General features: G+C 32.2%; 6 protein-coding genes across 6 annotated transcripts; 1 reads left to right on the top strand and 5 right to left on the bottom strand.

The window, feature by feature from the left end:
* Positions 1 to 5,453: 5,453 nt before the first annotated feature.
* Positions 5,454 to 6,579, bottom strand: LOC108831879 (peptide methionine sulfoxide reductase A3-like). Its single transcript, XM_018605384.2, has 2 exons — positions 6,221 to 6,579; positions 5,454 to 5,922 (listed from the first exon to the last, which is right to left on the bottom strand). The coding sequence occupies exons 1-2, from the start codon at positions 6,527 to 6,529 to the stop codon at positions 5,677 to 5,679; spliced, it is 555 nt and encodes a 184-aa protein (XP_018460886.1). The 5' UTR covers positions 6,530 to 6,579; the 3' UTR covers positions 5,454 to 5,676.
* A 2,081-nt stretch (positions 6,580 to 8,660) lies between these two features.
* On the bottom strand, positions 8,661 to 9,700 carry LOC108844026 (peptide methionine sulfoxide reductase A3-like). The gene is made up of 2 exons (XM_018617221.2): positions 9,313 to 9,700; positions 8,661 to 9,120 (listed from the first exon to the last, which is right to left on the bottom strand). The coding sequence occupies exons 1-2, from the start codon at positions 9,619 to 9,621 to the stop codon at positions 8,875 to 8,877; spliced, it is 555 nt and encodes a 184-aa protein (XP_018472723.2). The 5' UTR covers positions 9,622 to 9,700; the 3' UTR covers positions 8,661 to 8,874.
* Positions 9,701 to 10,642: 942 nt separating this feature from the next.
* Positions 10,643 to 11,534, bottom strand: LOC108846280 (mavicyanin). The gene is made up of 2 exons (XM_018619502.2): positions 11,325 to 11,534; positions 10,643 to 11,085 (listed from the first exon to the last, which is right to left on the bottom strand). Exons 1-2 carry the CDS (start codon positions 11,500 to 11,502, stop codon positions 10,679 to 10,681), a joined length of 585 nt encoding a protein of 194 aa, XP_018475004.2. The 5' UTR covers positions 11,503 to 11,534; the 3' UTR covers positions 10,643 to 10,678.
* An 822-nt stretch (positions 11,535 to 12,356) lies between these two features.
* Positions 12,357 to 13,280, top strand: LOC108846474 (uncharacterized). The gene is made up of 2 exons (XM_018619702.2): positions 12,357 to 12,684; positions 12,878 to 13,280. The coding sequence occupies exons 1-2, from the start codon at positions 12,450 to 12,452 to the stop codon at positions 13,093 to 13,095; spliced, it is 453 nt and encodes a 150-aa protein (XP_018475204.1). The 5' UTR covers positions 12,357 to 12,449; the 3' UTR covers positions 13,096 to 13,280.
* A 1,390-nt stretch (positions 13,281 to 14,670) lies between these two features.
* On the bottom strand, positions 14,671 to 16,085 carry LOC108846461 (oleosin-B6-like). The gene is made up of 2 exons (XM_018619690.2): positions 15,703 to 16,085; positions 14,671 to 15,332 (listed from the first exon to the last, which is right to left on the bottom strand). Exons 1-2 carry the CDS (start codon positions 15,957 to 15,959, stop codon positions 14,891 to 14,893), a joined length of 699 nt encoding a protein of 232 aa, XP_018475192.2. The 5' UTR covers positions 15,960 to 16,085; the 3' UTR covers positions 14,671 to 14,890.
* Positions 16,086 to 17,632: 1,547 nt separating this feature from the next.
* LOC130509731 (oleosin-B6-like) lies at positions 17,633 to 18,990 on the bottom strand. The gene is made up of 2 exons (XM_057005910.1): positions 18,648 to 18,990; positions 17,633 to 18,050 (listed from the first exon to the last, which is right to left on the bottom strand). Exons 1-2 carry the CDS (start codon positions 18,962 to 18,964, stop codon positions 17,801 to 17,803), a joined length of 567 nt encoding a protein of 188 aa, XP_056861890.1. The 5' UTR covers positions 18,965 to 18,990; the 3' UTR covers positions 17,633 to 17,800.
* Positions 18,991 to 20,721: the final 1,731 nt, after the last annotated feature.

Genomic DNA, 20,721 nt, shown 5'->3' with positions numbered 1-20,721 from the left:
TATATATACCACCAGTATAGTTAACCGTAGAATGTATATACTATGTATTTCGTCCATATACACGAACTATAAATACCACATGCATAGATAACATTAAAGACAATATTAGAGTGTATATGCTATGTAATTCCGTCCAGATAAACTCTACCTATAAATATAACGTTAAAAGAGCGTTAAGAGTGTATATCCTATGTACTTCCGTCCGGATACACTGCATACATGACTATAATTACCACCTGTATTTTTTGGTAAAAAAACAACACCTGTATTGTTTTTTTTTTCTGGACAAGAATGACAGCTGTATTGTTAACATTAAAATGAACATTGGAGTGTATATAGTATGTCTGTCCGTCCAGATACATGAACTATAACGAGAGAGGTGCAGCGAAATGGAATACGGGACTTAGTTTTACTGTTAGTTGCTTTTGCGTTTTAATAGCAATCGCGATTAGAAAGGGCGGGTTTGAATTGCAATGGTAACTGAACTTGGAAAATGAAAAAGGTCCATCATGTCATGTGTATGCTAAGTTGAACCAAGAAGTTTAGGTGAAAATCTAAGCAATATATGTTTATATCTCAAATGATTATTTATTGTCATCCAAATGGAAAAAACAATAGTATGAAACAAAATTTAATATGCAACTGAATCGATCATGCACCTAGTATAATGTAACTGAAATGAAATTAATTTTGTAAACCCAAATTAAATTGTTCATATCTATAGATATTGGATGATGATTTAAATATACTGTATATTCGTTTCTTACAATATATTTATCCAAAATCACACACACAATCAAACCACCAACATTTTTAGTTTGTGTTTAGTCATAACTCTTCAAACCAATTGAACCAAAACAACAAAATATATCATACCAGACCAAATACTCACTCTTGTTGTACGCATTTAAATTAGAGAATATATATACACTATGTTTAAAAAAAAGATATATACATTAGTATTATGCCCTTCTACATAAAGATCACATTATATTTATCAATATCAATCTATATATAATAGCAAACTGAAATAAAGGATCTGTTGACGTCATCTATTTTTTATAGGAAAAAAAAAAACGAAGATCTAATGTTTCAGATAGATTTGGCATTCAATCTAAGGGATCTGTTTTTTCTAGGTGATGTCATCTTTAAGAAGAAAAAAAATAGATTTTGATCCAATGGTTGAAATTAGCATCTTTTAATCCAAGGGTTGAGATACTTACCTTTTGTTTGGACATAGACGACGCTACGGAAGCTTTTCGTCGGTCGTGAAGCATTGCATCCGTTAGTAGAGTTGTGACCCTTAGTTTGCATCTCTTCCTCTATATATATTTGATAACCACTTTACGATTCATCCTTTTCTCCTGATCTCTGCTTCGATTATTTGATTAAACCAAATTTTATCTTCCGATCATCCACCATTCATTATCATTGAGTTGCCATTAACATTCTCAATCATTGAAGCTTTGTTTATGAATGTAGATCTTCTGAAACATTCTGATCTATTTTTATGTTTAAATTTTATAGTCTTTCCATATGAATTTTGTGTTACTGAGAACGATTACTGTATTTGATTAGTAAATTTGTATTTTTCTCTGTTTCTTCGTCTAATGCTGAACCTACACCGCCAATGGGCGGAGATGCTCACTCAATGCCGTGTATGCATAAACTGATGTCATGTCAGCCATATCTTCACTCGTGACTCCTCCACCGGTCCTAATCAAACGGTTGAGTTTGTTTTAGTCTGATGATCAAAGGGATAAAAAGTACTCATCTTGTTGCTGACCTCATCAAAAACTGTCGTTGTCATCTTCCCCGAACGACACAACCCTTAAATGTTCGTCCCTTGTAAATCTATATATCTATGTTTTATGTTTTGTACAAGTCATTCATCCGTCGTATATAATTTATGTACATGTATTCACCTCCTCATCTTTTGTGATTCTCTTTGTGCGTTGTGCGACCATACCCTAATCCCAGAAAAGTTTTTTTTATTCAGTCTTTTAATCACCAACTGAAAACCATAAATCTCTTTCTCTTTGTCTCCTGCTCTATATCAGCTCTGAGAATTGAAAGAATCAGTCACATGTTTCTTTCTTTTGCACTTTTTCTTCTTCGTTTTTTTTTCTTAAAAAAATTGGTAATCGATTTGAAATCAACATAAACGTCTCCTGTTAGCATGTCTTCCGATTCATTTTTTTACTCTCATATTCTATTTGCATGTCCTCTGTTTCATTTTTTCATTGTTCTCTGCAATTTCTTGATCTTATCCTTGTGTTTTTATGTTTACAGATGGATTACGAAAGAGGAAAGCTTTTTATTTTTTTGTAACTGGTTTAGCAAAAATGTTTTGTTATGAATAGATGCTTACAAAAAAAGATTTGTTCTGAATGTTTGCTTTCGGGTTGAGTCGGGTTGTTGAGTTATTTTAGGTTTAGTTTAGTTACATTCGGGTTTGTTTGGTTACAAAACCCGGTCCCGAACCGGACCCGTTTTATCTTCGGATCTTTACGGATTGTATGACAAAAAATTTGAAAAAACCAAATCGAATGCGAATCCGATAGATTCCGAACCGAGACCACACTGATATTTCATATAAAACGTGGAGAGCCACCACTGTAGGCATCTATGACAATTCAATAGTTTAAAGTACGAAATCAGTGGAAGACAGTTTCAAACAATATATCTTCAAAGTTTTATAGTAACTTATTTTATTCTGCTCAATAAATAAGGCACGGCAGCATATAAACTATTCATTCTCTTGGTGTCCTCTTTGGTCTGCAGTTTCAGGTAACTAATCGGGCAAGCAATTATGGATTAATCTTTTGACATTGCCTGTGTGTTGTAATAATGTTAACTTACTATGTAGCCAGATTAAGATTGGAAGGAACAAAACAAACTAATGAGCAACAGGTTTTGCAAACAATATTGCAACCTCTCACCACACTCATTGTTCTTCAAGGAACTTGCAATATCAACTATGTGTCTGTCACTGGCGAGACAGGTGTAGCACAGTAGCAGTAAAGGGAATTTTATGATTTTAAGCAAATTAATGCCTGGTCTGCAAAAATACTAAATCCACAAGTTTGTAATACATGATGGAGTATGATGATTTAATAATATTTTTGATTCCATCTATGTTGGTAGTGAACATAAAAAGTTCTGTTTTCAAAATTTTAAATAAACAAGGTAAATACTGTTCTTTCACTGAAATTGTTTTCTGTTTTTTCGTAAGACTATGATCTTTGATCATGCTTCATATTTTATTATATAATTACATAATCTGTGTATTTTGTTAAAAATTTTACGTTTTGAGCAGTTATTTATTTAAAATGACATATTTCTTGAATAGTAAGAGACATACCTTTTCATAATTTATGTATTTTGTTAAAAGATAATTTGAAGAGTTAGAATAAGACGGTTATAATTGTTTTTTTTCCACCTAATGGTCCTAAAACTTTTCTTACTAATAATAACAATCATATTAAATGTTGAAAAGTTGTGTCTTTTAATAAAAACCAAAAATATATTTGTTTTTAAAAGTATATTTTTTTCTTTATAAATTTTGTTTTCATAAAAATTACTTAAAAATCTATTATTTAATTTTAGCGATAAACCATTATAAAATTTTTAACCATTTAAATTTTGTTGTTAACTATTGCATCTCTTAGCACACCATTGCAATAATTAACTACCAACCATTGTTACCCTAAATACTTAGTTGGAAATTTACATCTCCTAAATATTTTTAACATGAAAAATTGTTAGTTGTAATTGAGTTTAGTGAAGGGGTGCATGTGTTAAATGTTGTGTCTTTTAGTTAATTAGTTTTGTCTAAGAGTTCTTAGATAAAAGACTCTTATTTGATGAGATGCATTGAAGGGATGCAATGAAAAGATGCAATTGTTTATTTTTACTGTTTTGTTTTTTATTTAAACTCTTGTTATTGACTTATTGTGATGAAAAATAATAAGCTCAGTTTTTATTTTCTATGAATAAAAGGTGAAATTTTTGTTCTTTAGAGTTTTTAGTGATCACAATTACATAGATTGTGATATATAATTATTTTTCTTTCTAAGAAACTCATCTTTTATTCTTTGTTTTATTTTAGAAACTTCATTTTCATTTACAAAAATTATATTTATTAGTTTTCGGGATGAAAAATTGTGTATTTTTGTTTTTACTTCATCCACATCATTTTATTAATACTTTATCTAAATATTTGCAATTGTGACAGGTTGTGTCTTCTAAAATAGTTTAAAAATTAGATAAAATATCTTTAAAGTTGTATTTTAAAAATTTAAGAGTTGTGTTTATTCATTTGGTTTTAAATGCATCTTTTCATAATAAATTCAATGAGAGGATGAACAGAAAAAATAAAACAGCCAAAAAAAATAAAAAAAATAATAGAAAACGATTATGTAACTTAGTATTGTTATTCTATCAGAGAACAATTAAACTTCTAAACAAATTACTACTATTTGTTGTTTACTTACAAATTGTATCTTTACATACATTTATTATCTACATATGTTAATCTAATTATTTAGTCCATAAAATTATTTATTTAAAATATATTTAAAAAAGATTAAATATCAAAATACAAAAACAAATTACTCTTTGCGCGCGTTGACGCGCAGGGTTGTTTCCTAGTAAATGTTAAACGAAAATAAAAATATATATTATTTTAAGCATATAAATGGTCTAAATAAACTTGTTTTTTTTTAAATATAACATATGTGTTCCTTATTATGAATATTCAAAAATAAAAATCTATAGAGATAGAAGATATTTTATTAAGTACAATTAAATAATTAGAAATCATATTTCTGGTCAAATGGGCAGAGCTATCGACAAAGTCATTTGAAACCGCTTCCAAGTCTCTAATTAAGGTTCTACGGTTAACTCAGATGTTGGTATTTTATCTATGGTAACAGATAGCCAAGGCATTGTGTTTCATTTTTTTCTCTTTCCATCTATAAATGATCTTATTGTTTTAAGTTACACAATAAGTTTGAAATTTCATCGAAAAATAGTTAGAAATCTTTTTATTTGACAAATATAGTTAGAAATCTTAAAAATAAAAACATACATATTTTTAGGAAACATACACTTTTGTGTTCTGTATTCAAAGTTTTTAAAAAGTTGCAACATTTCTACATCGTATTATGAACTGAGAATTACATATCAACAACACACACATGCAAACAAACAAACAAAGAAGGATCAGTTGCAGGTGTATCTACTAACTTAGGCTCTTCTTGAGCTATCGGAGAAGGAACAGTTGTGGGTAAATCTACTAACTCAGGTTCTTCTTGAGCTATCAAAGGATCCAATTTGCTAGATCAGTATGTGAAAGAAAAGACCAGATTGGTGATGTTCTTCTTTTTTGTCAACGATTGGTGATGTTCTTAAAGTGTGTATTGTTGTTGTTGATGGTGAAGCAGTGGCAATAAGAAAACTTATCCATCTTATTTTTTTTCATCCATAAGATTCGCTCAAATCTAAACAATCAATAATTCGGTATCATTAATAGACATTTATACAGTCTCTAACATGAAACACGAAAGTATCTTGTTACACTTAGTAGGGATTTGGTTGATATTCGTATTGTGTAACAAACAAGTCTCTAACATCCTCTGTTTTGGAAGATAAGCAGAGTAAACTCAGCATTTTTTAAGCCGTAGCAGCGCCACACATGAGTGGACTGTTGCAGGCTATGCCACAGGACTGCCCACCCTTTGACAGGTACTGCTGATGATACTCCTCAGCTCTGTAGAATTTCTTAGCAGGTAGAATCTCAGTCATGATCTTGCTCTCCATTTTTTCCTGGTGACGTTCCATTGACTCCACCGCTAGTTTCTCCTGCTCAGGTGTGTAGAAGTATATCCCTGATCTGTATTGGGTTCCCACATCTTTTCCCTGATCACATTTCAAGTCATTAGCCACGGTAAACTACATGGATATGTTAATATCACTTCACACATCAAATCTTACACATTCGATTTGGTATTGCAAATGAATTGAATAACTAACATAATAAAATAAAAAGATAGTAATGATTTTTTGTGTATTCAGTTCGAAGTTTACAAAAAAAGTTGCAACATTTCCACATCTTTATTATGAAATCTTAGAACTACAAATCAACAACACAATAAAGAAAAAAGTCTTAAATCTTGGGACAAAGTAAAGAGAAACCCAACAAAATGTTATAATGTACCTGGCGATTCAAGGTGGTGGGGTCATGTCTAGACCAGAAGACATCAAGAAGAGACTCAAACTTGCACTCTTTGGGATCATACTGAATCCTGACAACCTCTGCATGGTTCGTTGTGTTCGTGCAAACATCCTCGTATGAAGGATTGTGGAGGAACCCTTGGGTGTATCCAACCTCCGTATGAGTCACACCGGGGACTCTCTGAAACGCCAGCTCCACGCCCCAGAAGCATCCTGCGGCGAACTGTGCAAACTCATTTCCCGGCGCCGGAGCGTCATTGTCGTTTCCCTGAGTGATAGCAGAGAGATTCATGGCGAACTTTACGAGAGAGATTATTTAGATTTATGTATATGCATCCGGACACACTCCATACATGAACTATATATACCACCTGTATTGTTAACTCTAGAGTGTATATAATATGTGTTTCCGTCCAAATACAAGATCTATAAATACCACATGTATAGTTATCATTAAAGACAATATTAGAGTGTATACTATATACTACGTAATTCCATCCAGATACACTCCTTACATGATCTACCTATAAATAATTTTTTTTTAAAGTCTACCTACAAATATTACGTGTTAGATGACGTTAAAAGAACGTTAGAGTGTATATCCTATGTACTTCCGTCCACATACAATGCATACATGAACTATAATTACCACCTCTGTTTTTTTTGGGAAAAAAATAACAGCTGTATTATTTTTTTTCTTTGAACTAGAATAACAGCTGTATTCACATTAAGATGAAAACTAGAGTGAATATACTATGTCTGTCCGTCCAGATACATTCCATAAATGAACTATAAACGAGAGAGAGGTGCAGCGAAACGGAACACGGGTCCTAGTTTTACTGTCAGTTGCGTTTGCGTTTTGGTAGCGACCGCGATTAGAAACGGCTGAGTTTGGATCGCAGTGGTCACTAAACTTGGAAAGTGAAAATTAAGGTTCAACATGTGTATGCTATTCTCTAAACTAAACCATATAAAGTTGAACCAAGAAGTTTAGGTTGAAATCTAAACAATATATATATTCAACTGATGTTTCAAAAAAAAAATATATATATACATATATATATATATATATTCAACTGATTTTATTATTGTTATCCAAATGAAAAAAAAAACATTAGTGTGAAACAAAATTTATTTTGCAACTCAATCGATCATGCACCTAGTTTTCTGTAATTGAAATGAAATTAATTTTGGAAACCGAAATTATTTTTTTCATATCTATGGATATTAAAGACTAATTTCATATGTACTTTTTATTTGTTTCTTACAATATATTTGTCCAAAATAACACACATAATTGAACCACCAACATTTTTGGCTTGTGTTTTAGTCATAAAACTCATAACTCTTCAAACCAATTGAACCAAAACAACAAAAATATATAAAACCAGACCGGATACTCACTCTTTTGCACATTTAAATCAGAAAGATATATACACTAGTATAATGCCCTTGCTATGTAGGAGCACATTATCTTTATCAATGTAAATGTTTTACGAAAAAGTATTACTCCCTCTGTTTTTTAAAGATAGATGTTTTAGAAAAATAAATTGTTTCACAAAGATGTATTTTTTATGTTTTCTATACAAAAATTGCAAATTTCAATAAAATTGATTGAATTTATTGAAATACTATTAGTTAAAATGCATTGGAATTTGATAATTTCTAAAAATGATATATAGTTAATGTGTTTTCTTAATATGTGTGAAAACACCAAAACATACATCTTTAAAAAACAGAGGGAGTATTATTTTTGTGTAGATAGACTTGTGTTTTGTTAAATATAACATATGTGTTACTTATTATGAATGCTTAAGAAAAAAAATCTATAAAATGGAAGCTGTTTATTAAGTATGATTAAATAGTTAAAAATCTTATCTGCGATCAAATGAGCAGAGCCATCGACAAAGTCATTTGAAACCGCATCTCTGAACTACTCCACACCTCCAAGGCTGCACGGCTTACTCAGACATTATGTTTTAACTAAGGCAACTGATAGCTAAGGCATTATGTTTCATATTTTGCTCTTTCCATCTGTAAATGACAATTTACTTTTAACTCACTTAATAAAATTGAAATTTCATTGAAAATAGTTAGGAATCTTATAAATAAAACATACACTTTTGTGTTCTGCATTCAGTTTGAAGTTTTCAAAAAAGTTTCTACATCTTTATTATGAACTGAGAATTACAAATAACCGACACACACATGCAAACAAACAAAGAAGGATCAGTTGCAGGTGTATCTACTAACTTAGGCTCTTCTTGAGCTATCGGAGAATGAACAGTTGCAGTAACTCTACTAACTCAGGTTCTTCTTGAGCTATCAAAGGATCCATTTTGATAGACAATATGTGAAAGAAAAGATAAGAGTGGTGATGTCTTAAAGTGTTGTATTGTTGTTGATGGTGAAGCAAATGGCAATAAGAAACCTTATCAATCGTATTATTTTTTTCATCCATAAGATTCGCTCAAATCTAAACAATCAATAATTCAATAACATCAATAGACATTCATATAGTCTCTAACATGGAAAACGAAAGTAACTTGTTACACTTATTAGGTACTTTTTGATGTTCTTATTGTGTAACAAACAAGTCTCTAATATCCGCTATTTTGCAGAGGAAACTCAGCATTTTTAAGCCGTAGCAGCGCTGCACATGAGTGGACTGTTGCAAGCTATGCCACAGGACTGCCCACCCTTTGACAGGTACTGCTGATGATACTCCTCAGCTCTGTAGAATTTCTTAGCAGGTAAAATCTCAGTCATGATCTTGCTCTCCATTTTTTCCTGGTGACGTTCCATTGACTCCACCCCTAGTTTCTCTTGTTCAGGTGAGTAGAAGTATATCCCTGATCTGTATTGGGTTCCCACATCTTTCCCCTGATCACATTTCAAGTCATTAGCCACTGTAAACTACATGGATATGTTAATATCACTTCACATCATCAAATGTTTTTTTGCTAAATACATCATCAAATGTTACACATTCGATTTGGTATTGCAAATAAATTGAATTTAGTCTTAAATCTTAGGACAAAGTAAAGAGAAACCTAACAAAATCTTATAATGTACCTGGCGATTCAAGGTGGTGGGATCATGTCTAGACCAGAAGACATCAAGAAGAGACTCAAAGTTGCACTCTTTGGGATCATACTGAACCCTGACAACCTCTGCATGGTTCGTTGTGTTCATGCAGACATCCTCGTATGAAGGATTGTGGAGGAACCCTTGGGTGTATCCAACCTCCGTATGAGTCACACCGGGGACTCTCTGAAACGCCAGCTCCACCCCCCAGAAGCATCCAGCGGCGAACTGTGCAAACTCATTTCCCGGCGCCGGAGCATCATTGTCGTTTCCCTGAGTGATAGCAGAAAGATTCATGGCGAAGTTTTCGAGAGAGACTTACTTTACAAAAAAAAAAAGTTTTCGAGAGAGAATATTTAGAGTTTATGTTTTTGCATCCAGACACGCTCCATACATGAACTATATATACCACCTGTATAGTTAACCTTAGAGTGTATATACTATGTGTTTCCGTCTAGATACAAGATCTATAAATACCATATACAACACATGTATAGTTATCATTAAAGACTATATTAGAGTGTATATATTATGTAATTCCATCCAGATACACTCCATACATGATCTACCTATAAATATCACGTGTTAGATAACGTTAAAAGAACGTGAGTGTATATCCTATGTACTTCCGTCCACATACATGAACTATAATTACCACCTGTATTTTTTTTTGGTAAAAGAATCACACCTGTATTGTTTTTTTTGAACTAAAACAACAGCTGTATATATTTGTTTTGGTAAAATTAGAACAACTGTATTGTTAACGTTAGAAATGTGAAAACTATTATATTTTGAAACAAATAAATTTCATTTGAACTACTTTTTTTTTTTCATTTGAACTACTTATAATAGAAACAGATGGCGTATATATGTGTTATATCTCAACTGATTTTTTATTATTGTTTTTTCTAACTGCTTTTATTATTGTTATCCAAATGAAAGAACAATAATACGAAACAAAAGTTAACATGCAATCGAATCGATCATGTTCCAAGTTTAAATATAATCGGAATGTAATTAATTTTGGTAACCGAATTAAATTGTTCACATCTATTTGTGATATTAAAAGATTAATTTAAATGCACTCTCTATTTTTTTTTTTTTTTGACATCAAATGCACTCTCTATTCGTTTCTTCAAATATGTTTATCCAAAGTCACACACAGAATAGAACCACGAACATTTTTGGTTTGTATTTAGTCAAAACCCTTCAAAACAATTGACCACAAATAACAAAAATATATCAAACCAAACCGAATATTCACTATCTTACGCATTTAACTCGGAGATTAATATATATATATATATACATTACTGTATATGAAAACTCTTATATTAAAAAAAACTCTTATATGTTAGTTGTTAATAAAATACAATATCAAAGGAAAAGTAAAAACCATCAAATATACAAAATAATTCATACTACCCCTCAGACCGCGGCCACCAACGTGGGCAGCCGAGCTAGCAACCCCGGTCGCAGGGTTATTCTTTTTAGAAGATGGCTGAAGAGTTCCTGCTGGGGCGGCCCGTGGAGCACCCACAGGGGCAGGAGATGGGCCATTGCCTTCGACATTAACTTGTAGCCTCATACCAGCGAAGCAATGGAGCCGGTTACCACAGACAAAGAACCGGTCTCCCGGTTTGGACAGAGCAACGGTCGTGTTCCCATTTGTGAACGTACGGATCGGGTCCGTAGTGTTGCAGCTTTCGAAGTTGTCTTTCGCCACTTCGTAGACACTATGCGTCGATGAGTATTGGAACACTGGGAATTATAGATGGTTCAGATTCAAGCAATTATAACATACGTTTAAATCGATGAGATAGTAATCATGAATCTATGAAAAACTGATAAAATCAGGATCACTAACCATAGTTTCATAAAAAGACTTTCATCATGGAACTTCAATATTAATTTTTAAGTTTTTGTTTTGGATAATGTAAAGTATTGGCTAATGCCTATATATTTTAAAAGTCGATGGATGCATTTATTATGATACTTACTTAGAACATCACCAACAGAGAATCGCTTGCCTAGAGGCCAAGATTCAAGATCGGAGCTTATGTCCCAACCGGACGTGTCTCCTACAAAGTATGTAGTTGCGTTGCATCTTCTTGTTACTAAAATACCAAACATGATGCAGAGACTGAAAATAAATAGCTTCTTTGACGCCTTCTCCATAATTTACGCAACTGTAATTTTTTTTCAATAACTTGAGTTTTAGTTTTAGATGCATATACGTGTGACTGTAAATATATATAATATGTGTGTGTATGGCATAGCTTAAGGGTGCTCATAGGTGGATAACCTAATATCACAACCACCAAAACATATAACATCTGCTTTTTGTTCCTTAGCCTTTGTTTTTTTTCTTAATGATTTTTTCGTGTTTCATAATTCATAGGATTCTTGTGCTGTTAGGTAAGGTTCACAACTCTAAATGGCTAAATATTCATGATGACATTGGACAAGTAGTTTTTTCTTTCTCCAATCTATAATACATTCACAAATATTAGTTCACGAACAATAGATAACAATAACAAAATCAGTTAATGATATTAACTAACAAGATGCAACTATATTACGTTAATTTAATCTAAATTAACTATTATTTACTACTACTCATCTTTCAAAAATACTTCCTTGGAGTTGGAATTGGCATCAAAGGGGTGTTGAACTTCTTGCCTAATCGGGACCAAACCCACCTAATATGCTTCCAGAGAACTTCCCTTGCAACTCCTTTTTATTTCTCTTTGGAATATTCATAAAATAAATATATTGAATACAGTTAAACCGACGCTCGTATATATCCATTGTATATAAGTTTTTTTTTTGTAATAGGTAATAAATCTCTTAATATTAAATGTATCTGCTTATGTTGTTGTGAGAAACAGAAAATTTGTATATTTGACAGAGTCATAGCTTTGATCCAAATCACCGAAACCATAGGCTAAAAGTGAGCCACCAAATTAAAAATTAACAAAAATTAGTAATGAATTACTTAAAAGTTATCAATTAATTCAAAATAAACACCCCCACAAAGGTAGTCTTTTACCTTTTAAGTTTCTTGGGCAAATAAAGTGATTCAATCCTTACTACCCACAATAAGACTGAAGCAAACACAGAATATGTACCGATCCGCAAGCTGGAGCCGTGTGACTGAGGATTACTCAGTACCTTGGTCCGCGCCAAAGGGATTATGGAAAGGCCTAGATGAAGACGAGCCGACTACATACGATCCTACGAGCCAGGAGGTAACAAAGAAAGAGAAGTCACGTGCCAAGTTTGCTGAAAATGCTGTTCACATAATCCCATTTGTTCTTCTCGCTTGTGCTCTAGTCCTTTGGTTTTTCTCTAATCCAAGTATGTACATATACATTATATTCATGATCTTAACTATAGACTATATCGGCTATATATTGATTTTATTCTAAATAGTATGTGAAAACATTCTATTTTATGTTTTAATATGCTCTAGTCGCTGATTCAATAATCATGCATGGACCTTTAAGAGCAACAACGATATTTTGGGGTTAAATTGATTATGATTATATAGATGTGGATGTTGGGGTAAAAGAGGAATCCATTGCGGCTAGGATCAAAGGATTGACGATTGAAGGAGACATTGACAACGACAGCGACGGAACTCAGACCGGATTCTTAGGCACTGCCGCAGAAGTGGGAGGTTCATACAAGTCGAAGCTAAAACGCGACGTTAATAAGCGTCATCGGAGGATACAAACTTCAAGGAAAGTGGTGAAAGGGTTTTATTAGTTTTTTGGGTAAAAAAGGAGTTCCCTACATTAGTTAACACCTTAATCGATTTTTATTTCCTAGTTTCCCGTATTTTGATTGAGATGTGTTACTTTGGTTACGTTTTGCTTTATGTTTTCTCAAATAATGTTCACCAGAATTAAATTAAAGAAAAAGTCTAATGATAAAGAACTATTCCGTTGGTATCATTTCCGACTAATTTGTTATTTACAAACGACTATAGACTATAATTATGGAAAGTATTTAAAAAAAATCTCTCTACAAAATATTTCTGAACCAACTAAAAGATGCTTCTCAACACGTGTGCCAAATGGAGTTCCCTCCTCATCTCTCACGGATCAACCCAAAAATTAGGACCGGACGTTCGGGTACCCATTCGGGTTTCGGTTCAGTCCATTCGAGTTTTGGGGTCAAAGATTTTAGTCCCATTCGGATATTTCTAAATTTCGGTTCGGATTCGGTTCGGATCTTTGCGGGTTCGGTTCGGGTTCGGATAATCCATTTAAAATGTTTTTAAATTTTCAAAATTCATTATATACTTTAAATTTTCAAAATCTATAAGAAAGATAATATATTGCATATAAATTATCATAACATATATGTCAAAATACCTTAATTTAACATATAAATTGGTTTTCTTTGAATATTTGGATAAAGAATCAATAGATATTTAACTATTTTTGGTGTTTTCAGTATACTTTAGCTATTTTAAACATTTCTTTTTGACTATTTGCATATATTTTTCGAGTATTTTGGAAAATTTAAAAGTATCTTATATATTTTTAATATTTTTAATATACATTATATATAAAAATAATGTATATATTTAAGTATATAAATTTATTTAGGATACATTCGGGTACCCAAAATACTTCGGTTCGGATCGGGTTCGGTTTCGATTTTTTAAATACCGAAATTTTGAACCCGTTCGGATATTTAATCAATTTTGGTTCGGGTTCGGTGCTACTTTTTCGGATCGGGTTCGGTTCGATTTTTCGGGTTCGGATTTTTTGCCCAGCCCTACCAAAAATAAAACTAATACTATATCTTCTTCCGCACGATTTAAGGCTAAAATATTTAAAATTATGCAATAAAATATATCAATAAATTAATACAATATTGTGTTATATATTATGTAGTTTTTTAATAATACTTTGTGTGGATTCTAATATTATTTCTATTAGATTTATAAATTTTGTATTTTTGTAATAATATTTATTTGAAAAAAATATTATGTAACAATACTGATTTACATAACTTTTGTTTTATTTCTAAATTTGAAATATATGTGAAAATTAAATTAAGTTAAACCTATATAATAGAGAATTTGGTATATAGTGATTAACTAAACCAATTTAGTATAGATAATTAAATAATAAACCGAATTGATTTCAGGAGAATACACAAACATTAATAACACTAGACTAAAGTTCTATGTATATGATATAAATAAATATCAAATGTTTCATCTATGAACGGATGTGTAAATTAATTGTATTATATGGTAAAAGCATTATATTTTTTTTTCTGCATTTTAATTTGAAAGCTTAAGTTCAAAAAAAAAAAAACACTGTAGCCTGATTGTCTTTTACTTTTTCTTTTAAAATAATAAGCACATTCAACTTTACATTAAATTTTTTAGAAGCCTTTTATTCTTATGGGTGGCATAAAATTCATGAATATAATACACAACGTATCTAAACATTGGAATAGATGAACCAGTGTCTTTTACTCTTCCATGAATTTATCTTTACCCATGTGTTTACCACAATTCCTATACGAACTTGTTTCGATCTTATGAACTTTCATCATCAGATGAACCCTTTCTACCGAATATACCTTTACCCTTGGATTTATCTTTATCTTTACCTCTAGATTTGCCTTTTTTATGCTTGGATTTACCTTCACCTCCATGTTTGTCTCTTCCACGTTTAGACTTACCTTTTCTACCTTCGGATTTTTCGTCACTTTTAGATTTGCCATGCTCTTTGGATTTCTTTCCAAATCCTGGTATATTAATTAACACATCTAGCAGCTTGCTCTTAATAAAGTTTGGCATTTCAATAAGAGATAGGAAGGATGGAGGTGCTGCCGGAGCTGCCGGAGCTGCTGGTGCTGCAGGTGATGCCGGTGCTGCAGGAGCTGCCGGTGCTTCCGGAGCTGCAGGAGCTGCCGGTGCTGCCGGAGGAGCTCCTGCAGGAGGTGGATTATCCTTCGGCTTTACTCCGATCCTATGCCTACATCACACAAACAAGTGTGTATATACATATCCGTTAGGAAGTAATTGAAAAACAACTTCGTATCATACTCCTATTTATTACTTTGACAAAATGTTCAGAAAACGGAAAAAGGTTGTGACGGGAAACGTACCTAATAATTAAGTTAAATTATCTTACAAAAGTAATACGGTGAGGTGTAACTAACTAATTTGTATAGCTAATTAAAGAACGTTAGAAGAAAAGCGGGAATGAAACAAGTTGCTTTAAGAAAAAAAGGTTATATATACATATAAATGGGAGAATTATGGAGATTGACCCAAGCACGTATGTGAATAATATATAAGAATCAATATCGAGTGCATTATAAATATAATTTGTTTAGTTTTACTTAAGGAGCCAAACGATGAGACCCACGGCGGTCACTCCGAGGGCGGCACCAGCGCCAAGCCCAGTTGCTAGGAGAGTCGTGGCTATAGTGGCGGGTACGAGAATGGGACTGAATATGATGAAAAGAGGCGTGGATACGGCTAATACCACGGCCGAACCGGCGAGTGTTACCCCGGCCAAGCCTAACAAAACTACGGAGGCAACGGAATTAATAACCATCTTGATGACCTCTAACAATAGGATGAGACAAGAAAACATTCTTCCCTCTCTCTGTGAATGAGTCTGAGCTGTTTCGTTTTGAATTTCTTCGCTAATGTTTTTCTGATGGTTTAGTGGTGGGAAGAGAGAGTGATTTTAAGGAGTTTTGTGTGGTCTACAACGTGCACGGTACACCTGCATGCAAAATGACTGGACTATATATTCTACGTCACGTCACATATATAATCTTCTTCTTTTTGTCATGTTTTTGGGACTTTCTTTTCTTTCTTGTGGTCTATACTCATGTTGTTTTGTCTAATTGCAGATGCTGGGATGCATTGGTAGGAAGGAAAACAATGTCTTGTTTTATTTTAAACCATTCTCAATAGTTTTATCACTGGATTAGCTTCTTATGTTCATTGTGCTTCAAGGATCCTGCAAATTGAAGGAGTATGTTTCTCTGCACTCTTGTTATCTCTTTCCTTCACTCTACCATCCAGCAAACAGATGTAATTCTTGAAAGTCTGTTTTTTTAGTAGTTTCAATTTAAAACTTAAAAATATTGTTGGACCCTGATCCATCATTGAAGTTGGGCTCGAATAATTGGGTTCGGAAACAAGTGAGTGGGCCGAGATCGAGAGTTAGACGTTGAGCTCGATGATAAGCCTCGAGTTCGATCTCAACTGAGTCAAGGAAATTCCAAAGAATCCACAACTACGTGAGTAAGAAGAGGAGGGGATATAGTGCGGATAAAAAGACAGGAAAACGAGGGAAGAGGACATGGACACCCGGTCCCGGATTGACATCAAGCTCTTTCAAACACATTGACCTCTCTTATTTCTTGGTTCTCACCAATTAGATTTCGATTCTTGCGGTCAACTTTAAATCTTATAGACCGATTATCATTAATAGTAGTTCATTCTTGTCAACTCAAACATGTTTACATGGATGTTGTTCTAACGAGTTTTGTCTTAAAGTCCTTTTTTCCCTAATCTATTACAAATAAACACCCTAAATATCTAGTGTTGATTTTAGGATCCACAAAAACCCATCAACACCTTAACTTTTATGATTTAAAATCATGTTTAGGTAACAGCACTTAATATAGGAAGGAGCAACATCTTTTTCTTCTTTGAATGCTTCATCTCAGAAAAAGCGATCTTATGGTAAAGAAATAGAAGTTCTATCAACTATCGGCAATCACTCCAACGCTGATGTATATTTAGGCCCGGCCCATGGCCCAAGCAAACGAAGCAGTGATTTAGTGCCCGAAAAATTTATGGGGTTTTCTGGGCTAAGAATTTTTTTTTTGAAAATATTTTAAATTTTATTAGTAAAAAAAGGGCACAATTTTTCCAGTTTGATTAGAGCCTTAATTTGAGTTTGGCCGTTCCTGTGTATGTTCACCAGATTTGGATCAGTGTCTGTGTGTTTAGAGTTCAGACCAACATTGGGGTCAAATCAATGTTCTGCCAAAGACTAGTACAAGAAACTTCCGTATCACTATAAGTTTATAATCATGGGTTTTTGGGAACAAGAAATCCAAATGTACTAGTCTGAAACAGTGGGATAAATAGTTGTTAAGGCGACAATTAAAGGCCCAAAGAGAGAGAGAGAGAGAGAGAGAGAGAGAGAGAGAGAGAGAGAGAGAGAGAGAGAGAGAGAGAGAGAGAGAGAGAGAGAGAGAGAGAGAGAGAGAGAGAGAGAGAGAGAGAGAGATTGCCAGTTTACCATTATTAATCAAAGCCTTTTATTATAATAGCTGGCATAAATTCATGAATACACAACGTATTCTAAATATTGGAATACATGGACCAATGTGTTTATCTTTATATGAATTTATCTTTATATGAATTTATCTTTACCCATACATTTACCACAATTCCTATATGAGCTTCCATTTATGAACTTTCATCATCAGATGAACCCTTACGTGAACCTTTACCCTTTTTCTTATCTTTACCCTTTGAACCTTTACCTTTTTTCTTACCTTTACCTTTTTTACCTTTAGATTTACCTTTTTTACCTTCAGATTTTCCAATTCCTGGTATATCAATTAACCTTTCTTGCATCTTACTCTTAATAAAGTTTGGCATTTCCAACAGAGATAAGAAGGATGGCTGAGTTGCCGGGGAAGCTCCTTCAGGATTCCTACATCACAAACAAGTGTGTATACGTATACATTAGACATTAACCGAAAAGCAACTTCGTATCATATATTCCCTTTCATTCGAGTTTTCACATTTATTAAAAATATAATAAATGTTTACAACTTAATTTACTATTTATTTTTATACATTTTCCAATAACTATCCACTAATAAAACTTAATCAGTTCAAATATTCACAATTAATATTTTTTTAAAAATATATAAAATACTTTAAAATATAGAAATCCTATCTTTGTGGAATAAGAATAAAATTTAGAAATTTTTATTTTCAGGGCTGAGAAAAGGTTGTGATGTGGAAGATACCTAATAATTAAGTTAAATTATCTTATAAAAGTAGTACGGTGAGGTGTAACTAATTGTGTAACTAACTAAGGATAAATGAGAAGGTAGCATGTATGTAAAGAACGTTAGAAGAAAAAGGGGAATGAAACAAGTTGCTTTAAAAGAACTTAAAAACAAAAAGGTTAGTTTAATATATATGGAAGATTTATGGGGATTTCGGAACCAAATACGTGTTTGAATAATATATAAGCATCAACCTCGAGTGCATATTTTCAATATAATTTGTTTAATTTTACTTAATGAGCCGCATGAGGAGACCCATGCCCGTCGCTCCGAGGGTGGCACTAGCGCCGAGCCCAGATGCTAGGAGGGTCGTGGCTATAGTGGCGGGTACGAGAATCGGACTGAAGATGATGAAAAGCGGCGTGGATACGGCTAATGCCACGGCTGAACAAGCGAGTGTTACACCGGCGAAGCCTAAAAAGACTACGGAGGCAACGGAAGCCATAACCACCTTGATAACCTCTAACACTGGGAGGAGAAAAGAAAACATTCTCCCCTCTCTCTGTGACAGATGAGTCTGAGCTGTTTCGTTTTGAATTTCTTGCTTCATATTTTCTTATGGTTTGGTGATGGGAAGATAGAGGGCTTTTATGGAGTTGTGTGGTTGACGACGTGCACGGTACACCTGCATGCCCCATGTAAAACGACTGGACTATATAGTCTACGTTACGTCACATCAGATAGTGCTTCTTCTTTTTGTTGTGTTTTTGTGACCTTTTCTTTCTTGTAAAATCTTAACTGCTTTTCTTTGTTCCGCTACCGCTTGTGATTGTGAAATATCAACGCGTGAAGAAAGATTTTTCTTATTATTAGCCATATGCAATTACTGGATTAAGTGAGTAAATTGATTACTTTATTAACAGATTGTTGGTAGAGCCGATGAAATCATTCTATTTACCTTAGAATTACTTTGATTAGAGGTCTCTCACAATGGTATTTTGTTCGACAATGTAAGGCCACTGCATTAAAAGTTTGTGAGCTCTCACACATCCCAACAAACAAATATATTATAATAATAGATTCCCCATGAACTCGGCTTACAAAAGTCCTTCCGCATGAACTCGGCTCTTCACTGTTTCGTGGGCCCCATGCAATGTGGAGGCTCGCGATTAGCCATATTTTTTTTTTTAAAAAAATCAAATAGAAAAAATAATAAAAAAATATTTTGTGAATCCCTTCTATGGAGTTCATTGATGCAGATGCCCTAATAACACTTGCTTCCTAATTTATGAACTAACAATTTTTAAAGAAATTTGATCGGATAATCCCTTAGTCTATATTTGAGAAGTGATTTGCCACATGTCTTCTCTACAATCGTTTTCACAAAAAAAATTGTGACGTGGCTAATAAGATTGATGACATGTCATATGGTTAAATATGACATGGACAATTACATTTAATGCTAATATATATTTTTGGAAATCTTTTTAGAATATGACAATAACTCATATATTACATTTAATATTGATTTATATTTTTGGTAAACTTTGTAGTATATGGTAATAACTCATAAATCATCACTAAAATAAATATATTCAAATATGATATTTTGAATTTCGAAATATTATATAATTTTACTTTTATAATAATACAATTTTTATTATCTAAAATTTTCAAAATTTTCTGAATTAAAAAAAAAAAATCGTAATATCATTAGTTTCTTTTAGATATCTACAAATTATATAAATATTATTTAGTTTTAAATTTTGATAACTATACAATTTTATATGATTTTTTAGTAATATTGTACAAGTTGATTTAATAATTTAACCAAATGAAATAAATAATTTTTTATCTAAGATTTTAACTTTATATATATACATATATATTCTTAAATATAATTTAAAAAAATATTTTCTCTTAATTTTATGCTTAATTAATGATATTTATATTAATTATTAGTCAAAATAATAAAATATATAATATTAATAAATTTCATTTTAAAATATAAAATTTAACATTTAAAAAATTCATCACTACATATGGTGCATGAAAACACCTAGATTAATAATTGTGACATAGCTATTAAAATTGATGACATGTCTTATAGATTAATATGACATGGACAATTATATTTAATGTTAATTTATATTTTTGATAAAAAATTTAAAATATGGTAATAACTCATATATTATATTTATTATCGATTTATATTTTTGGACTTTTTAAAAATATTGCAATAACGCATAAATCATCATTAAAATAAATATATTCAATTATGGCATTTCAAATTTTGAAATATCATTTAAATTAAAAATATTAAAAAAATATATACATATTTTTAGAAAATTATAAAATTAAATCATA

This window comes from Raphanus sativus, chromosome 3 (assembly GCF_000801105.2).
Source record: "Raphanus sativus cultivar WK10039 chromosome 3, ASM80110v3, whole genome shotgun sequence".
NCBI classification, from domain to species: Eukaryota; Viridiplantae; Streptophyta; class Magnoliopsida; order Brassicales; family Brassicaceae; genus Raphanus; species Raphanus sativus.
This window is presented reverse-complemented; position numbering and strand designations above follow the sequence as displayed.